Source organism: Taurulus bubalis (assembly GCF_910589615.1).
Source record: "Taurulus bubalis genome assembly, chromosome: 21".
Taxonomy (NCBI): domain Eukaryota; kingdom Metazoa; phylum Chordata; class Actinopteri; order Perciformes; family Cottidae; genus Taurulus; species Taurulus bubalis.
Window position 1 is genome coordinate 6,942,799 of NC_136609.1, and position 20,237 is coordinate 6,963,035.

Sequence of the window (20,237 nt, forward strand, 5' to 3'; positions counted from 1 at the left end):
TGTAATTATAGTAAAAACATTCATTACTTTGGCTTCATAGTTGTGAGAGAATGAAGATGTTGCACGCAGGATGTCCCCTCCCCACTCTGTGAAACACCTAAGGGTCAGACTAATACCTTCATACATTCATGGGCATGACATCAATTAGTCTTAACAGTCATATTGTCTGCATCAGTATGTGAATGGATTATTTATTTTTACAGGCGCAGATATAAGCCTGAGTACACATCTCAGGCGCCGTGTGCTGTATTTAACTAATGTAGAACATGCAGGAGCAGGGTGGAGGTGTTGTGTCCTTGTTTGGGGCGGTGGTCCACAGCTGGTGGTGTCAGATGGAAAAACTGATGACTATGTCACTCTGATATCCTGTGGGGTGCCTCAACATGATCACATCTAAATCCCTGCACCACTTGGCACTAATGGGATTATCCGACTTCCCCTCATTCCCCGGTACGGCACCGCTCTCTGTCTCTCGCTCTCTCTCCCCGTGCGCCCCCCTTTTTTGCCAAAGCTTTTTTGAACCAGGTCTGCATGTACATACAGTGGACTGGGGAAAGGGTTAGACTCTCCGTTAAGCTCCGTGTGGCCCATTAGGATGATTGAGGATGATGTTTCCCGGTAAATTAATTGTCAGTCACTGCACATGCGGTTTGTTTCTGAGAGCGCCGCGCTCAGCAGGCCTCACAGCGCCGTTGTGCAGCTCTTTACATTAAATTGCTGAATGCGTGACGGCTGCTTTCTGTCTTATGCAATACGTGGATATGACTCGGTGTGACTCAAGATTTTATTGGACCAAAAAAAAGACAGAAACTATAGTCTTGGAGTTAATGTCCACTAAATTACTACGAAATAGAAGAGAGAGTAAAAATGGACGTTCTCATTCAAATCAACACGGCAAGCTGGTCAGAGCGGCGGCCATATTTATGTGTGCCATCGCATTTTAGGGGGCTAACTTCTGTATATAGCTCTAAAATATATATATAGCTATATATAGCTCTAAGAAGACTCACATGTAACATAACAGTGTCTAGTGCGTGTGTGTTATGAGTAAGAAAGAAAGTATGAATGTGCCTTCTGTTTCTGTGAGTGCAACACAGCTAGTTAGCCACGTTAGCTTTGTCCAGTTTGGACTCGCCGTTTCCTCAAAGCGCTGTCATAACAGTTGGTTATAGGTCAGCGATTGGTACACTTTTGGGTTTTTAACACCGCTGTGACGGAGCCTTTGTTATCGAACAAAGGCCCAATTGGAACAATGTACGGCCAGTACGATCAGCGCCTTGTCAGCGAATGTTAAGTCCATCTTTCACTTCACGACCTCCCGAATGTCTCTCTGGCACTCGGTTCTCACAGATATTTATTTTTAAAAAGAGCCCAGTAGTTTCCAAAAAGAGCTGAGCACTTTAGAAGGAATTAGTAGTATTTGTTTGGGACTATTTTCGGCTGCGGCTTGATCCACATTTGTTGCTCTATAGTGTGTATGTGTGACAACAGGATGTATGTGGGATTGAGTCAAAACAAACGTGTGTGTGTGTGTGTGTCAGGGCTGTAGTACTTGAGTCCGATCTCGGTCTCACCAGTCTTGGACCCATGCCTCGTTGGTGTCCGGCTCGGCTATTTAAGGACTGATCAGGTTGTTTCTGGCTCCTGATTTGGGATCAGTTGTACACCGGGTGTTCTGAATCTACCAACAGAGTGTGTCTCCTAAGTGCTTAGCGACCTGGAGTTGGATATGACCTGGACTAGCGTAAGATGGCCTGGACTACAGCCCTGCTTCGTTGTAGAATGATGAAGGAACACATCAGCCAATACAACAGTGTGGCTCATGGATGTGTGTTTGGACAACGATGGCACAGCGGAATACGATGCATCAGGCGTTGATGCACACACATGACTTGTTATCGGATTCATTGTTGGTTTGAGTCTTTTTTAAAACATATCGTCAGCAAAGCAAAAACTCTAATCACGCTAGATCTTGAGTCCAAGTGGACGTTTGTTCCATTTGTGAAGAAATTCCCTCGAGGCCGGTCCAATCACAAAAACATGTTGAACCAATTTCAGTGATGGAATCAATCCGACTCGGAGAGATTTTCTTTCATGTCGGTGTGTTCCTTTTACTGTGTCGTTTTTTTAGCTTAAGGTAAGGCTGTGTAAACAAAGAAAACACTGAACACTAAGGGAACAGTTGGTGGCGCAGAAGGCGATCTGCAGAGGAAGTACATCATAAACAAAACCATTTTTATAATTATTTTGATTTTAGGTTATGCAATTTATATGGTTATATTCTTAATGTTTGCCAACTGTTTTAAAAACATGTTTCTTTCAGCTGTATCATATGGATCTTAGGTAATTTACTACTACTATACTATTAGTAATCAAAAAAACCTCACGTCAGCTTTTTAGTAGGTACAAATTAGAAAAAAAGAACGCATGCTAATGCTAAACATAAAGAATTGGAATGTGGTGGGCAAAGGTCAAAGTCACTAAGACCTTTCAAAAATGGGATGACGTTTTGATGTACACTGCAACGTGACTCCTTCTAGTTTTTCTTTCATCTTAACTGAAAGGAAGGAAGTGATGAGACACTGATGAGTATTTATTAAAGCCCAGACCGAACCGCCAGCGTTTCAGTCGGAACAAATGTGACCCGGGAACACCGGTGACTCGTTAAAACCAAACACCTGTCGCTCTGAAGCGGCCGTGAAAACACACACACACACACACACACACACACACACACACACACACACACACACACACACACACACACACCTGGTTGTGTTCTTAAATAGCGTATGTCTAACAGTCTTTATTTTATCTGTATAACATTTTTTTTTCTTTCAAAACCCATATCTAGTTGCTCAGTTGAGGAACACAAATGTCATAATCTGATTAAAAGGTAATTTATTTTTTGAACAACTGCAATCATGTTGCAATTTTGAGATGAAGTTGCTATTTTAATGATAACTGGGTATTATATAAATATTTTAACTTTATTAAAATCTTCTAGTATAACTTAATCAAGCAACTAATACATAAGAGATTTCTTCTTTTTTCTTTTATTTTGAAAAATGCAAATTTGAAAGTTCCATGGCAGCCAGATTACTTAGAGGCCATGTTGTCTTGTTAATTCCGTTTTCTAGTATAACCTAAAACTAAGATAAATATAAACATTGACTTCTACATCATTGTTTAACACGCTGGTTGAATGGTTAGTGCGAGCGCCTGGCATGCCTGAGACCCGGGTTCAAAGCCTGGGAAGTCCTCACCTTGTTGAGCGTCAGGAGTTTGCACTGATTAGACCGTGCTAGACATACTAGGATGTACATGAATCTGGAATGTCCAAGTCTAGTATGTCTAAGAACCAGTCAGTGCGAGCGCCTGACATGCCGAGACCCGGGTTCAAAGCCTGGGAAGTCCTCACCTTGTTGAGCGTCAGGAGGTCGCACTACGTTAGACCGTGGTAGACATACCAGGATGTACATCGATCTGGAATGTACAAGTCTAGTATGTCTATCATGTATTTATAAAAAAAAGTATTTTTTCTTTTCTTTTAATATCGATATCGCTCAGTTGAATGTCAATCATGTCAATTCTCAATAATAGTCATAACAATTGCAATCATGTTTAGGGTTGGGTACCGAGAACAACACGTCCGGTACCTACCGGACCGAAAAGCAACGCAGATTTCGGTGCTTTCTTCCGGTGCCTGAGCCAATTTAAATACTTTTTTTTTTACACTACTCTGTCATGTTGCACGGTATATATATACTAAAAAGGTAGCGCGGTACCCGAACGTTAAAAACGATAGGATTTTGATGTATCGATACTATTAAAATAGTGCGGATCAGAGGACACTCCTACACTCTCTGTTGTCCGCCTGCATGCAGAGCGGGGCTCGAGGGGGCGGGGCTTCCAGCGCTCACACAACACTCTCAGCGCACGCACACAGATCGCTGCAGACACGAGCACGAGCTTTTGAACGTCCGTCCTCGGCTTGTTGGAACAAATCTCTCCAGTTGATATGAATGATGACGTGTAGTCCAGTAAAGCAGCAGTTTGTAGAATCCAACAGTGTCTGAGTTCTGTTGCATACGGTCCTATCAGGCCACCTGATGCTTGTGTCTGTTCTTTTTTTAAATATATATTGTTTATAGTTTGAAGTTAAAAGGTTTGAAGCTGTAGTTTGAAGACAAGTGTGTTGTATGTATTTATTTATTTATATGTAAAGTATACTTTAAAGAGTGAATATATTGTTCAATTTTAAGAAAAGGAATTGCCATGGCAATAAAAAAGTATCGGTTTAGGCACCGGTATCGTTTTAAAAGTATCAGTTTAGCACCGGTATCGGAAAAAACCCAAACGATACCCATCCCTAATCATGTTGCAATTTTGAGATAAAGTTGCTATTTGAATGATATCAGGTTCGAAACTGGGTATTATTTATTATTATTAATCACTGTACACGTTTATGCTTATCTACACTTCACACACTTCATATACTTACACATAAATACTTTGCATTTTTGCACTGCTCTATTGTTTAAGTATAATGTCCTAAATTAATACTCTCTGCAGCAATTTAATTTTTATTTTTGTATATATTTTTCATCCCTGTTGTTTTTATATTTTATTTTGTGCAAGTTAATTGCTGCTACGCCGGCCCTTGCTACCTTGCTGGCCTGCTGCTACGCCCCTTGGGGATTAATAAAGTATATATTCATTCATTCACTCATTATATTTTATTTTATAAAAACAAAAATGCCAATTTCCCACCCGACAAACGCTAAATATATATGTACACAAAGATTTGAAAAATAAATGCTCAACTCAACATCATCTGTTAACGTCTACATTTCTACACATTATTGAAAAAAACAAGTCAAAAATCTGCTTTGAGTTGTGAGCGCGGTCCTTCTCCCACCACCGGACCCCCAGTCTGCCCTGTGGCTTCATGTAGGGTGCTCCGCCTCTTAGCACCCTGCATGCTGCCGTCAGCTGGGCCTTTGTGTAAAGACGTCGCTCCTCGTCCACAGACGTGTTTCCACTTATTCTTTATTAGCTATAGACGTCTCGCTCAGCTCCACGTTGGGTGGAGGCATTACAGGAGGTCGTCAAACTGAGGAGGTAACAAGGTGCAAATTGTCCAATATTGAGCAGTAAAAGCGAGACAGGGGTCACACACACACACACACACACACACACACACACACACACACACACACACACACACACACACACTTTTACTTCATCGGCTCTGTACTAATAACAGGAGATGGTAAACGGGAACCCTCTCTGAATCGGCCTCTAAAATGTCCCGTAGTTATAAGCGAGGTTCTCGTGCAGTCACAAAGCCGCATGTGAGGCGGGTGGGGGCGTATCATCGCAGAGAGATTGTGGGTGGATCGGGAGGCCTCTTGGCTGTTTCACTCTCACTTTGTCCTTGTATATTAATGATTCATTCCTGGAGAGCTTCTTATTTACATTTCTGACGTGTGAGATACCAGACCGGTGTCGGAGAGAGTTCGCATTCTGCTACAGCTGTCTTCTTGGCAAGTAAACACTATTTAGCTTTAGCTTCTTCCTGTTTCCTGAATAAATGGCGTTGACCCCCCCGTCCCTTGTTCTCAGGCGGTGGCAGATTCATGTTCACACTGACAGTGTTGCATAAGGACCGCCGCCTTGACCGCACTGATCTGCCCTCCATCACTCACACAATGATCTTTCACATTTTCTCTACCCTCCAGGCCAATAAATCTATATGCTGATTGCTCAAAGCCACCCATCCCCCGCACCCCCAGACCTGTCATTCCTCCTCATTCCCTCACCGTCATTACAGCCAACACTCAGCCAATAATGATCGGCTTTCACAGTATTTACTTTGGAGGCGTGATCACGAGTGACGCCATGTGTATGTGTCAAGATGAGAGTGGGCATCTCCAAGTCGTGTGGTGCCATTTTCAATTTTATGCTGCTTTAATAAGAGTAAATATTGATTTAAAAAAATATATATATTATATATTATTTCACGGTTACTAGTTACAACGGTTTGTAGGATTTCTTGCGGAAAGTTACTTTTTTCATATGCTTTCTGATGAAAGTGCAGCAAGAGTCTTTTCAAAATAAACCTCCGCCTTCACAGGAAACAACTTAGTTATATCAAGGCAACACAACTACTGGTTGAAGTTTAGGAATAGACTTTGAGGAAAGGATGTTGAAATACTTGGTGAGGTTTAGGCAACAAAGCTACTGAATAACTACGTTGACTTCTCTAGCTGGGGGAAGATCAGTGTTGTTTGTTGGGGGTGTGTCGGTGCAGTCTGGAGATAAACTCAAACAGTTTACAGTTGGGAATGAATGGGTGCTGTTGATTGAACAGAGGAGCTCGGCCCTTTTATCTGTGTGTATCACAGATCGACATCTCGGGTGGTGGGTTCAGTCAATATGTCCGTTGTCGAGCCTCCTGTTCTATGGGGAACGCAGAGCCGCCCTGACCCGCTCAGCAGCCTCCCCGAGCTCCGATCCAGCTGAGAGTGAACTCCTCAAGCCTTTGGAGGAAGAGAGCTGCAGAGCTGGAGCCGTGCCAACAGGGACCACCCCCCTCTAAGCAACCCGCTATCTGTCCAGATTGGCTTGGTTCCCCGCAGCAGAGAGGATCTTTACATCAGACGCACCTGTTTTGTAATCTAACGGATACACTCGACTCGGGCTGGAAACAAATCCCGCCATACACATTCATGACCACGCTTTTTCTCAGAACTCATCTGCAAAGCGCGGCTCGGGGGAAACGAGTGGCTGACGGGCGGAACAGGGCATTTCCAGTTAAAGGGTGCAGGGTTCCTGGAAGCCTCTGGGGGCCCGTCAATACGATTGACGGGTCGCGAGCTTGTGGATCAGGTGCTGTCTGGACTTTTAAAGACGGACCAAAGCTCAATCGCTAAAGCTGTATAACCCAAAAGAGATGACACAGGATGTTTAAATATCTCAACGTTTTAACTGTTATATTAAAGGCACACTATCTACACATTGAAATGCTCACATTGTTTGGGGATGACTCTGCCTCAAGCGGAAATTGAAGAAGCTAAAACACCAAGAGCTCCAGAGGCCCGTCGATACTGTTTATGGATCACTAATCAAGGCCTCTGTTTACTGTCACTGACGCGCTCGCTTCTGAGAAACCGACACGGCTCCTCGTTTCCGTTTGCTACGTGAACATGTATTTATAGCCATTTGCACAAATGAAAGGTGTAAATGAAAGATTTCAGGTGAGCCCACCGGGTGAGCCCATACGTGTTTTGGAGTGAAACATATTTTCTATTTAGTTAGAAGCACAGTTTTTTGTTGTTGTGAAAAACAAAGAATCAACCAACATGTGCTAAATGTGAACATGTTATGTCTTTGTCTTGATAAAGAGGCTGCAATGAAGTTGTAACTCGTTGAATACACATTGCATATTCTGTGACACACGGCTTCTCCTTTGTAGTCACTCCTTTTTTAGACCTGTAGAAAGATTAATTTAGAAGATTGTGTACCTTTTCTAATCTGCCGAATTCCAATTTCATTTTTAAGATCTATAATTAACAGCAAGGCTCCAGACTACCTTTTTCTTCTTTTTTTTCAACTGCCAAATACTCTCTTTCGTGCAAAAAAACAACAACCACACAGTTGAAATGGCATACATGATTGTATTTTATTGTAATACTTGCTTTAATTAGCAAGTTATCTTGGCATTAATAGTTTTGATGATGTATTTAAAGCTGCTCAGGGCAAGACTTAAAAAGCTCCACGTTTCCTTTCTAATATCGGTGTTATTTTGTTGAGAAAACCTCACCTTCAAACAGCTGGATTTATTCATGTTTACTGGCAACTACTACATTTTTAAGAGACCACATTTGAACACTTAATAATTAGTGTTATACTCTGCTTTGGCGTGATGGGAGTTCATTACACCACAATACGTTTTGAATGTCTCTAACGTTGGGGCCGATTTCCCTCTTTCAGTTTCTCAAACCTTCATGCCATCGCTCGCCAGATTGTTACTCAGAAAATAAACCACTTGAGGCTGTGTCAGACTTGTAGCCGTCCGTCCTCAGAACCCTGTTTGACCCTGCTCCTCCCTGAAGGGCACTTGTTGCTGGAAGATGACACGGAGGACGTACAAACAAGGGTTGCACCGAGATTGCAAACCATCTAATTCGATGAAAAATGCTCTCTGCCTCAGAGTGTCATTTTCCAGAAACACGCGCACACACACACACGCACATACATGCACATACACGCACATACACTCAACCAGCGCCTTGATTTGTTACATCACCGGAGGATGGGATGTAATAAGCACGGACATCAATGCAGAAGAACAGACGCCCCTATATATCCCCGTCCTGCCGGATTATCCCGGGGTTGCGTCAGTGTGAGCGCATCAAAGTCCTGTCAACAACACTTTGTCAGTTCCTTTTATGTTGTGAGTGTGCACACACACACACACACACACACACACACACACACACACACACACACACACACACACACAGCAGTAAAATAGACCAGGTGACCCCCATCCAATTTATCAGGAATTCATCTTTTTGCACACTCAGGACAATAATGGCGCTATAAACCCCAGCCCAGGTAGTGTGAGAGCCGCTTCCCGTTCTCCCGCGGCCGCGATTTGTGTGAGTGGCAATGATCTGTGTCATTCAGCTCCTAACTGGGATCTCACTTTGCAGCTGACTCATTTGCTTTTTATAGCCCGTCTCTGTCATTCCACTTTAGTGTGTGTGTGTGTGTGTGTGTGTGTGTGTGTGTGTGTGTGTGTGTGTGTGTGTGTGTGTGTGTGTGTGTGTGTGTGCGTGTGTGACACCTGCCTGCTGAGAAGAAAGAGAGTGTTGATACTTAGGCAGCGTGTTGAGTTAAAGTTCCATCACACCCGGGAGCGTACCAGCACAAGGACGGTCAAAGCGCTGCTAGATTTTGGGGAGTGAAGCTTAGGGACGGGCCGCTACTGGATGAACTTGTGCTTTTATTTTTGGTTCAAGATCAAAATTCTGTATGTCTTACTGTACATACAGTAGACATAATCATGGCTTAAAGCTAGGGTCGGGGTTTTATCTTTGAAAACTAAATCAAACGCTCTGATAACAAAACAAATCGAGTATCTTCGGCTGGTTGGTTTCAATCTGTTAAAGCACAGAGGCTAAATACACACGGACAGGTGGGAGGTAACGAGGGACAGGTGGGAGGTAACGAGGGACAGGTGGGAGGTAACGAGGGACAAGTGACAGCGGGTTTGACCAGCAACAGATGAAACCCATCAACAAACAAAGGCAGGAAGTAAAACAATGCAAGACACAAGATCGACACCAGTCTCGAGTCTGTATGCTTAGCATGAAGCTAGCGCCAGCTATTAGTTAGCTTAGCATAAACACTGGGAACAGCAAGCCCCTCAAAGTAATAAAAGAAATAGGTCAAAAATTGCAAAGAAACTACAAATGTGTTATTTTCTACTGTCATCAGTTCTTCCACATTGATCATGTCACTATGAGGTTCATAACCCCGAAAATATCATAGTTTTATCTTTTTGATATTCAACTGTTCAACTGATAGAGAACTGTTTTGCTCATACAAATCTATTTAATAAAAACAAAGTGGGAAAAAAAACGAGTCCTTAATGCAGAAGCATCTACATAATATATCATCAGGAAACATGGACTTACATGCATTATTTATGCATACAACTCTGCATGAACAAACAAAATATTTTTCTCCATAACGGAACGCTTTTGAAAACTATTTATCTTAAGATAAAGTACTTAATTTTTGAAATGTGATTTTAACTAAATTGTCCTTGCAACACAAAAAAGCCTCGATATTATATTATTCTAAAAGGAGAAATGTGTGTGCAGGGACTTTATCTGTGGTTATTAAACCACTTGTTTCAGCTCTATCCTCCCCTCTGTTAACATCATTGTTGGGCAGTGAATTAATGCGTTAGGATTCTGATCACATTGGCCTCTTAGATTGTTTATTTTCTGTGCCTTCATTTCGGATGCAGGTGGGTACGTTTGCTCAAAAGATTTGTGCTTTTGTGTCTCGTCGCTGCGCTTCACTTCGGCGCTTTTAATAATCGTCACAGTCTCTGAACACATGAGACACACTGGTTTAGAACCGTCATTTAAGAGTCTGTCCATTCTTGGTTCAAGGCTCTAGTCTCTCAATGGAGTTGTGATAGACATTTTTGATTGGCTGAGTAGGATCACATGAGGTGATTTACAAGGCATGCAATCGTGTTGGTCCAGGTCCGGATAAGACAGCTTCTGGGTCCTAACCTGGACCCGCCTATTTGTGACCCCCCTGTTCTCGGGCTATACTCTGGTATAAAGCAGTTTTTGCATGTGTCCTCCCAGTAGTCAGCGTCTGCATTTGTGACGAATAAAGAAACTACAATTGCAATAAAAGTTTATTTTGTAAAGGATGCAAAAAAAAAGTCTGTGGTTTTATGTTGCAGCTGCTGCTTTTTTTTCTGAGTCGTTTGAGCGTGGCATTTTCCTCGCGGCGGTAATTTCGCACATTCAAGCAAACGCCGACAACCAGCCCCTCTGTGTGGGATGACAGGCGTGTGAAGGGTGAACGGCGAGGGGAAGCCCTGCTCCGCGGCGACGCAGCATGGAGCTGCTGTGCGTGTCAGATTTAACAGGAGCTGTCGGCCTGGGCCGAACCGCTGGATGCTGGTGGAATGACCAAAGCTGACCTGCTTTTACAACACAAAAGTCACAGGGGTGAGCTGTTATCCATCTGAGCCGCACTGTGGGTTTCCCCTGAAGCCAAGCTGAGGGGAAATGCTTTGTAGCGTTTGTAAGGGGTCATCTCGAAACATCGTGAACGTGACATTTCTCTCTCTGCTGGTTGCGCACCACATGTAGCACAGTATCAGTGCATTATGAAATAGTGTGCCACACACACACACACACTCCCCGCGGAGACGTCTGCTTCAGCATTCGATTTGAGAATGTTTTTCCGCTCTCAGATTGATTGATGCTACATGACAGCACACGAGCAGAACCCCCATCTCGCAGGTATCAGATGCACTTTTTTTTCAACCTGCCAATTATATTATGTGCCAGGCAGGGACACAAACTAGATGCATTCAGATGGAATTGGTTGCGATGAAAGCAGCAGTGTCGTTGCTGTTTGTTTTGACCTTGTATCGTTATTTGGTTCAATTTGTGTTTCCCAAAAAGAGGACATTACAATGTTTTTGTTCTGACTCATGATGCTGGTATAGTACTGGTTCATTTGATTAGTGCAATATGACGTTGGTGTTGCTTATGCTGCATTCCAGACAAGTCGGAACTTCCGACTAAAAGTCCACTTAAATTCAGTGTTCCTCCTTGTTTTGATTCAGATGATTAGTAATGTACGACTTGCTGAGGTTAAGGGTCCATTCATTTGCTACGTGTTTTGACAGTTTGGCCGTTTGCCATCGCGTCTACTAGAATCCTGGAAGAGAGACCGCTAACAGGAGCTATAACATTATAGCTTCTATAATGTGTAACAAACACAGCACTGGTGTGTGTGTGGGAGCTGCCAATGACTCAAGTGTTTAGATAACATGAATAAGAAATACTGTGTGGGAATCAGTGCTCATATTACCAAGTAAGGCTAACTAGCTTCCACTTTCTGAGTTGAAGTACGAGAAGCTTTCACTCAAGCTATTCTAACTAGCTTTCACTTCCAGGTTGCTAGCTGCCTCCACTTAAGCAAGTTGACTAGCAGCTCATTCATGTTGTCTAACTAGCTCCCACTTCCAAGTTGTACTACTAGAAGCTTTAAATCATGCTAGGCTAACTAGCTTCCACTTCCAAGTTGTACTACTAGCAGCTTTAACTCATGCTAGGCTAACTAGCTCCCACTTCTGAGTTGTAGTACTAGCTGCGTCCACTCATGCTCCGCTAAAAAACTTCCACTTGCAAGTTGTAGTACATGAACTTTCCACTCAAGCTAGGCTAACTAGCGCCCACTTCCATGTTGTAGTACTAAGCTTCCACTCATGCTAGGCTAACTAGCTCCCACTTCCATGTTGTAGTACTAAGCTTCCACTCATGCTAGGCTAACTAGCTTCCACTTTCTGAGTAGAAGTAGCTTCCACTCAAGCTTTGTCAATTAGCTTTCACTTTCTACTTGAACTAAGATGCTGCTTCCCAAAAATATGTACAAAAAAATGTTCATCCTTTTTTATCCAATAGCTGCCTTTCCCAAAATAATTCAAGTTTCAGATTGACTTTAATTGGATCTTAGACCACCTGATATCTTTTTTCTAGTTTAGGGTGGACTCCGGAGGAGAGTCTCTCATAGTCACAGTAATTTATGTGAAGTTCTGAGCAGTATGTTCTGGCTGGTGCGTGTACTGCGGGCTTAAAGAAAATAAGAAGCAGTCCACCACTTGTTCTACAGTCGGCTTCTTATATAATAGTAATAATCACTGTGGTGAAATTCAGATGCCAGCGCTGCTGACAGTTATCTGCCAAAGCGTCAGCGTTTGAATCTTAATTTCTTTTTTTTTTAATGTTATTTTTAGTCTTTAAAAGATTTGCATGAGAGCACTGGCAGAAAGGGTCTCACTGGCTCATTTTACATCTCTGCGTTTAATGTCAACGTCCCAAAAAAATCAGGATCGCCTTGATTTCACCTTCTGATTGGAAGAGTGGAAGCGCTGGCTGATGTGACACTGAGAGCGGGGTGAAGCGCTAATGGCCAGGTCGCGGGTTCAGAAATCAGCTGCAGGCGTATATAAAAAAAGAAGGAAAGCCCCCACGGTGGAAATGGTTGCCGGCTTGGTGTCTCTCCTGTCGGCGTCTCCGGGCTTCAGTACATTGTTTGAAGCAGACGGAGCGGCATGGCGACGGAGGCTTTTTGAGTGCCAGGTTCTTATTCACACTGATCACACATTAGACTGATCAAATCAGACTCCAGGCCTGCTTCCTGACTAACTCAATTTGCTCTCATACGCTTCCCTTTTCACGCTGAGCACACACACACACACACACACACACACACACACACACACACACACACACACACACACACACAGAGACCTGGTTGTGTTCTTAAACATGTGCACTTAAACAGAAAACCAACAGAGAGCGGGGCAGTACCCATTGAGCTCTAATGAAAAGCAGAAAAAGCCGTTACCTTGGCAACTGCCAGCATACATCTTCAGGAGGACCCAGATTTCCTGTCTGGCTGCGCTCGTATTGTTTTGGTTCTCTTTTGATAGTCGCAGCATCCCTAGACGGATTATCTCACAGCTGGGAAGAATTTATGCTAAATCATCGTGAATTAAACAACACCCATTTGAGCAGACAGGAAGTCGCCGCACTGAAAAAACCCTGTCACGGATTGAACAACCCGAAACCTCCTCAGAATACCAAACCACAAACTTAGTCAATGATCTGGGAGATTTTTATCTTGGCCTCGAGCCAGTTCCTCTGGAGAGTCCCACTACGGCGAGGAGACTCATCCCCATCTCCCACTAACATACGAAGAAGTGTTGTCAACCGTGTTTATGAGGACAGAATATCCAGACGAAAGTGTTTCTAACCCGGCAGTATGAGACAGATCACCCATCAAGGCAGTGATGTTGTTTTTCCGAAGGATGAGTGTATTTCCTGGAAAACAGCGTAAAGGATTTAACCCCCACAGTACATCTTATTTTCCAGTACCAACGAGAAGCCATACGTGTCTGGAACACATTAGATTCTGCAAAGCATTCGGGTCCACGCTGTTCTCATCATTATCATTCCCATCACCATCACCGTAATCAGATTGTTATAATTATTATAATTGCCCGTGCAGTGTTTGTTATCCTTGTATGGTGGTACACAAATCAGACCCCCATGTGATTTCGCAGCATTTGAAAGTGCGAGGGACGCTGGAGGAGGGGCGTGTTTACCCTTTCCAGAGTCTGATGGAGGTTCTGGATGTGATTTATTTTTTATTTATTTATTTTTTATTTTTTTATTTTTTATTGGTTTGAAGTGGGCGTGGCCTGACTGGAAAGGAAAGGTGATGTCACATCCGTGCACCAATCAGAATATATCATAGACTGTATATAACAAGTGGACGTAGTCATCGAGACGACACCCACTGGTTTGTAGACCGCCTTTTTGAAGCCTCAAGTTCGGCAATTTCGCCGTCGCCATCTTGGAATACGGCCAATGCCATGTTGGTGTTTTTTGCTATTAATGAACCAAAGTTATCATATTTGGAATGTGGAGGACGTCGAGACGGCATATACGGCTCTGCTAGCGGCAGAGAGTTGTCAATGACAGAAAGCGCGCCCTAAAGCGTCCCCTGCTTTATGGTCTGTTTGACTCTAAATGACCATAATGTATTAAATGAACATCATGCTGTATTGAAGAAGACTTAAAACTAGCGATTGAGACATAAACTCATGTTTACAATGTTTACTGAGGGAATAAATCAACAGAGAAGTAGAGTCATTTTCTCATAGACTTCTATACAGCCAGAGGAGTCGTCCCCTGCTGGTCAGTAGACAGAATGCAGCATTTAAGACACACTTTTTGATCACTTTCAATCAAATCTGATCAAACTGAATGAAGCAGGTTTGCTGAGTTTACGTGTGTTATTAAATAATAAACAACTGACCTGATACAACTGTAAATTGTGGCCTATTTAGTCGAGCATGTTTCCTTTCTAAAGACGGACACTTTGCTCGTGTAAATCTCACACTCAAAGGTCATTATTCTCACACTCTGTAATCGCCTGATTGCCACTAACGCTTTGTTTTGTGGGGGTTTCATGACTTGGAAAAGGATGTTGCAGCCCTCCTGCTTGAATGTGTCAGGGAGTCAAATGGCTCTCTCCTAATGCGCTCCATCACTTAATAGCAGCACATTTCCTCCACTGTATTATTTATTGGACCTCTCCGCCCCCTGCACGCCTTGCTGCTTCCTGCATGTGGACTCTGATGGGACAGATGTAAGAGTCACAACACAGAAGCTTCACACAGTAGTTCATTTAATGCTGTTTACAGTTCAGTAGATTATTATAGTCCAGGCTGCTGTTTTAACTGCTCCATTTTTCATCAACCTGAGTGTGTTATTGGTCTATTATTTAATTTTTTGTTGCTATATTGTAATTTCATGATTCATTTAAAAGTTCAAGTGTGAAATGTCCCAATGTTCCAGTACATGCTTTTTAATAACAATACTTTTTCTACATTGGCTTGTACCTCGTATAAAACTAACTTTATTTAAGGCTCCCGCTGCCCTCGGAGCTAAAGTCACACGGACTCACATGAAGGGTGTTTGTGTTTGTCGGACGGGCTGCGAACACATCTGAACTCGGGCCACTGTACCAGGACGAGCTGTGCTTTTATTTTGTTGTTGTTGTTGTTATTCCCCTTCTCTGGTGTTAATCCTCGTAAAAAGCACATGACGGGGTGTCTAAAAATGAAAATGAATCCAGACTGTGGTCGGCCCTTGGTTCATTTTGTTTTGCTAAGCTCTTCCAAGCCCGAGGCTTTGGCTATTACATGTGACCATCTGCTCCTTATGCACATACGTCTGTGCATTTTGTAATACATCCTCAGAATAAGTATATCTCGGAGGAGGGACGGAAACCAAAACGCACCAAACTAAATCAAAGGAGGCTCTTTGAAGGGTTTCAACAAACCACTCGGTGGCTGTGTGCCGTAGAAATGTCTCACTTTGAGAATCGATGCATGCCGTTTAAGCAAAACTGCAATTAAATCTCAGGTTCCAGCCAACCGTCAGTGAGGATGTGGTGCTTTTCTTTCAGTAAAATAAATATATTTGGAACCGTTGGCCACACACACACACACAACAGGACATTTGGAGTCCTCACCTTGGCCTGTAGGAATTGATTTATTGAGAATACAAGTTAGTTTCAGGCCCAGTCTGGTGTTAAAGTGCCTTTAGACTTTATTATAAAAAGGTTCTACATCTACTACCTGCCGCCTCTCCGGATCCATATCCCATAAAGAAGCAAATTATCACTGTATTTGGCATGCTTTACTTTCTTAGCTCATGCAGGAAGATTTATTCAACATCCCAGAAGGCTTTGCTTGCAGACTCGCTCATAACTCCTGAGCTCTCATTAATGCATGAAGTGCCGGGTATCCATTTTGGAAGTTTGTATCCGATGCTCTAAATATACATGCAGTGACTTTTTCAGCCCAATGTGTTGGGATGTGCGACTTAGCAGATGGGCGGCCCGGGACAGCAGCTCATGACTCCCTCTCTTCTCCTTCTCCTCCCTCAGTCGGCCTATAAGCCCTGGCTGTGCGCTCAGTACTTCCCCACCTCCCAGATGTCCTGTCCGAGGAAGGTGCCGTGCATCCAGTACTGCCTGGAGGTCCAGCAGAGCTGTCCGTTCATCCTGCCCGACAACGAGGACCTGATCCACGGCGGCAGCCCCAGCTTCATCTGCACAGGTTAATACCGGCCGCGCGCGTGTGTGTGTGTGTGTGTGTGTGTGTGTGTGTGTGTGTGTGTGTGTGTGTGTGTGCGTGTGTGTGTGTGTGTGTGTGTGTGTGTGTGTGTGTGGGCGTTTGCGTGGCCTTGCATCCTCCGCCGCCTCGGAGAAAAGCAACCAGTTTTTTTTTTAAATATGCCAGTGAGCGGTTATCAAATGTGTGTATCCTCGCATCTGCTGGGTGATGCTGTTCCTCCAGGAAAAAAAACAGGATGGGGCGTCTCTGAAGGCTTTCTGATGACATCTAGTGGCGCGTCGGAGCGCAGCCCGAGCTCACACACTTTAACCACACAGGGATGAAGGGATGATGGAGCGCTGGCTGTTTACTGCGGTTACAGCAGTGATCATGCAGCATCAACACAGACACAGTTCTGCCCGGGTAGAGACCCTTTAATGAGCTGAGGGCCGGGGAAACATGATCAGTGGTGAAGGGTAGGGGCGTCTTTTCTTTTTAGCTGGATGGAGGGCAGTCTGACAGGGGGAACCCTCCAGCAGAGCGGCAGCTTTAACTCACCCCTTGCTATATGAATATTTAAAATATATATATTAGAGATAGACTCTTAATGTGGTTTTGTTCAAGTCCCTTCACGCAAAAAGTGTTAAAAGAAATATTGTAATTCAACTTTAGCCTTTTATGTATCTCTTTATTATGAAATGGAGGAGCTGGATTATTAATTATTTGCCATGAATGAAATTCCACTTTGAAAAGTATTATTCCACCAATATAATAAGGTATATGTTAGATTACAATAATACAATGAGGATGAGGTATTGAGGGAAGAGGATTACAGTTTTTTTTTTTGTAAAATATGAATTCAACCCCCTTCCTCACCCTGATCATTTTCATACAGTTCCTAATAAGAACAAAGAGGGTCCTTTCATGTCCATAAATAAAAGAGTTTGTCTTTAATTCGATTGAACAATAAAAACTTTCCTCTTCACTCACTTTCCATTTATTAACAACGTTAATACTTTGCTTTTACAGTGTACTACGTGTGCTAATACACTTTTCAAGACAACAGGAGAGAGACACACAAGCACACAGGACCAATCAAATCATAAAAATGACATCACTCAATGAAGCAAGTATCATGAATATATAAACGCACATAGGCCTCCAATATAAACATGAAGATATATATATATATATATATATATATATATATATATATATATATATATATATATATATATATATATATATATATATATATATATACACACATACATACAGGATGCATGTGTGTTTATATAATTATCTCATATACAGACAAAAGTATGTTAAAAGTAGCTCATAATGAAGTCATAATAAAGCTGCCAAACCAAGTTAAATGTTTAAAATATGTGGAAAATGTTCCAAGTCACCCTCTGACTTAAGTCAGAGTTCAGCTCGGGGTCACCGGGCTGAGACCTGAGAGCACTTAAAGCCCGTGCAGTCAGGTCGCTGCTGTTTTTAAACCGAACTGGAGCAGGTAGTCAGGCTACAGACGCCCTACTTATATTGGATTGTCATTATTACAAAACATTCATATGACAATATATACAAATGGACATTGTTATGTCCCAGTCAAATTGACTCCCAGGTATCCTCCCCCCTAAAAAAACAAAAACAATTCACCATGACACACTTATTATTATAAATTATCTGCGTCCAAAAAGTAACCCTCTCTCTCCCCCGTCTCTCTCTCTCTCTCTCAGGGCTCCTGGCAGATCAACCACCAGACAGCGATGCGCAGTGCTGCGACTTACGATGGGACTCCAAAATGGACAGCCCCTCAGGCGGGACACTAAAAAGGACTGCCTCCTCCTGCCAGCCCGAGGGCGCCTCGGTCACCTCCGCCGCCCCGAGGCTGTGCAGCGGGCGGCTGAAGATCTGCCTGCTGGCCCTCGTCCTCCTACACACTGTCATCATCATCTCGGCCTCCCACAACTCCACGCTGGTGGGTGTGGCGGCCATTTTCTCGCCAGAGGAGAGCGCTTCTAACGAGGAGTGAACCTTTTTGGGGTTGAATCCGGTGCTTGCGGAGAGTGATGCCGGGTTTTGTTCTTTTTTTCGGGGGGGGGGGGGGGGGGGGGCTGCCGGGGGACACGTCTGGCGAGAAACACGGCGGAGACGCCTCTACGATCTCGCCCGCCGACGCACCATCAGCCACGGGGAGTGGGAGGGTTTTAACTGGAGGGTTGGACGTCGACCGAACAGAGGCGTATTGAGAACCGCCCCCTATAGGACTGACCTCTTGCCACTTGAAACCTGCTCATTGTTTCTATCCCACCCAAATGTTTTCTAGCATATTGTCCTTCCATCCTTCCCTCCCTCCCTTTCCTTCCCTCTCCTCCCTCCCCGGCGTTTCCCGTGTGTATGGACGGCGCGTCAAAGGAGACAAACGGACATCGATGAAGTGTCGCGCTCTCACTTACCTTTTTCGATTTTTGCTGCATCTCTTTTTCAGGTTTTTTTTAACATATCAACTGTATTCCACTTCCTGCTCTCCATCACCTCTGCGGCATCTTCCCGCAACGCGTGTGCGATGCCGCTCAGTGGGGGGGGGGGGGGGGGCATCCACCATTCATGTGGGTCAACTGGAATGTGTGTGTGGTTCCTCTATGTTCTCAACGTTCTGCATTGTGTTTTGTTCCCCCTTAACGACGGTACATGCCTACGCGTTTTAGGACCTTAAGTGCTCTGAGACCGGCTCGCTTTCTCTTCTTACTTGCCGGGGGCCAAAAGGAGGCGACGGCTCCGCTGGTGATTAACGGGGAGGTTAAGTCGCCATGCGGCGCTCCCGGACAGGAAGCCGGCGTCCTCTGCTCTCTGGAGTGCTCCTCGTACGGCGGCCCAGAGAGAATTCAGAGTAGTCGCGACCCCGGGACACTAGAGGACGGTTGCCTGATGCCAAAACACCAGGGGCCTCATTTATCAAGCGAACGCTCGCTTCAGTTTCTGCTTTTACCCAGAAAGACTTTCAGAGGTAAATGACGGTAAAAACAGAAGTTAGAGCGTCTGTAGTTTCAGCTTTAGGGGCTCAAACCAAAACCGACAAGTGGGATTGGATCCACCCAAAGAGGACGTAGCTCAGCGACGACGTAGCAACCGGACTGTTGGTCTCCACCCGCACACCTCGCCAGGAGGGTTTGGGTTCAATGACTAAATTACACCTCAGACACATGCTTTTTGGAAATTAAAAAGAAAATTACGAGCCACTGATCCGATGTCGCACTACTTCCGACGTCTGGGAAAAGGGGCAGTTTTCTATAACGGTGTAGTATCGGCAGGGAAAAACAATCGCCTCTTCGGCTGCCGATGGTCAATCGGCACGAGCCAAACGCGTCTGGGCGGCCGGGAGGTGCCGATGATGAGTTGTGCACACGGCGGCGCTCTAGTCTCACGACGCGCACGTTCAGGACTCGTCCAGCACTCGCTGTGATCAACGAGGCCCCAGATCTTCGAGTGCCTCTCTGCTGCGTTCGCCCCGTGAGGCCGACGCCGGCAATGGAGCAATATAGACGTAACCGAAAAAGAAACGGTCCACTTCAGTTCTGTATCGCAGAGGAGGTGACCAGCCAGCCAGCCAATCAATCAATCAGTCCGTCGACTCTTAAATACCCTGAGACGAGCTGATCACCGCTGTCTCTCGCAGACTATATAGCAAAGGGCTGCGTTGGCGTGCGAGGAGTGGGAGGAGTTTTCAAAGGGCTGATCATCCAGTTTAGTTCCATTCTGTTTG

At 44.2% G+C, this 20,237-nt stretch overlaps 1 protein-coding gene across 1 annotated transcript in view; it reads left to right on the plus strand.

Annotated features, from left to right (window-relative positions):
• Positions 1 to 18,506, plus strand: part of nalf1a (NALCN channel auxiliary factor 1a) — a gene marked incomplete at both ends in the record, with an annotated part of 28,742 nt that extends 10,236 nt beyond the window's left edge. Inside the window, 2 exons of the mRNA XM_079236676.1 lie at positions 16,300 to 16,471; positions 18,211 to 18,506. Coding sequence (XP_079092802.1) covers positions 16,300 to 16,471; positions 18,211 to 18,506 — 468 coding nt within the window. The remainder of the gene's footprint in view (positions 1 to 16,299; positions 16,472 to 18,210) is intronic.
• Between the last annotated feature and the right edge of the window lie 1,731 nt (positions 18,507 to 20,237).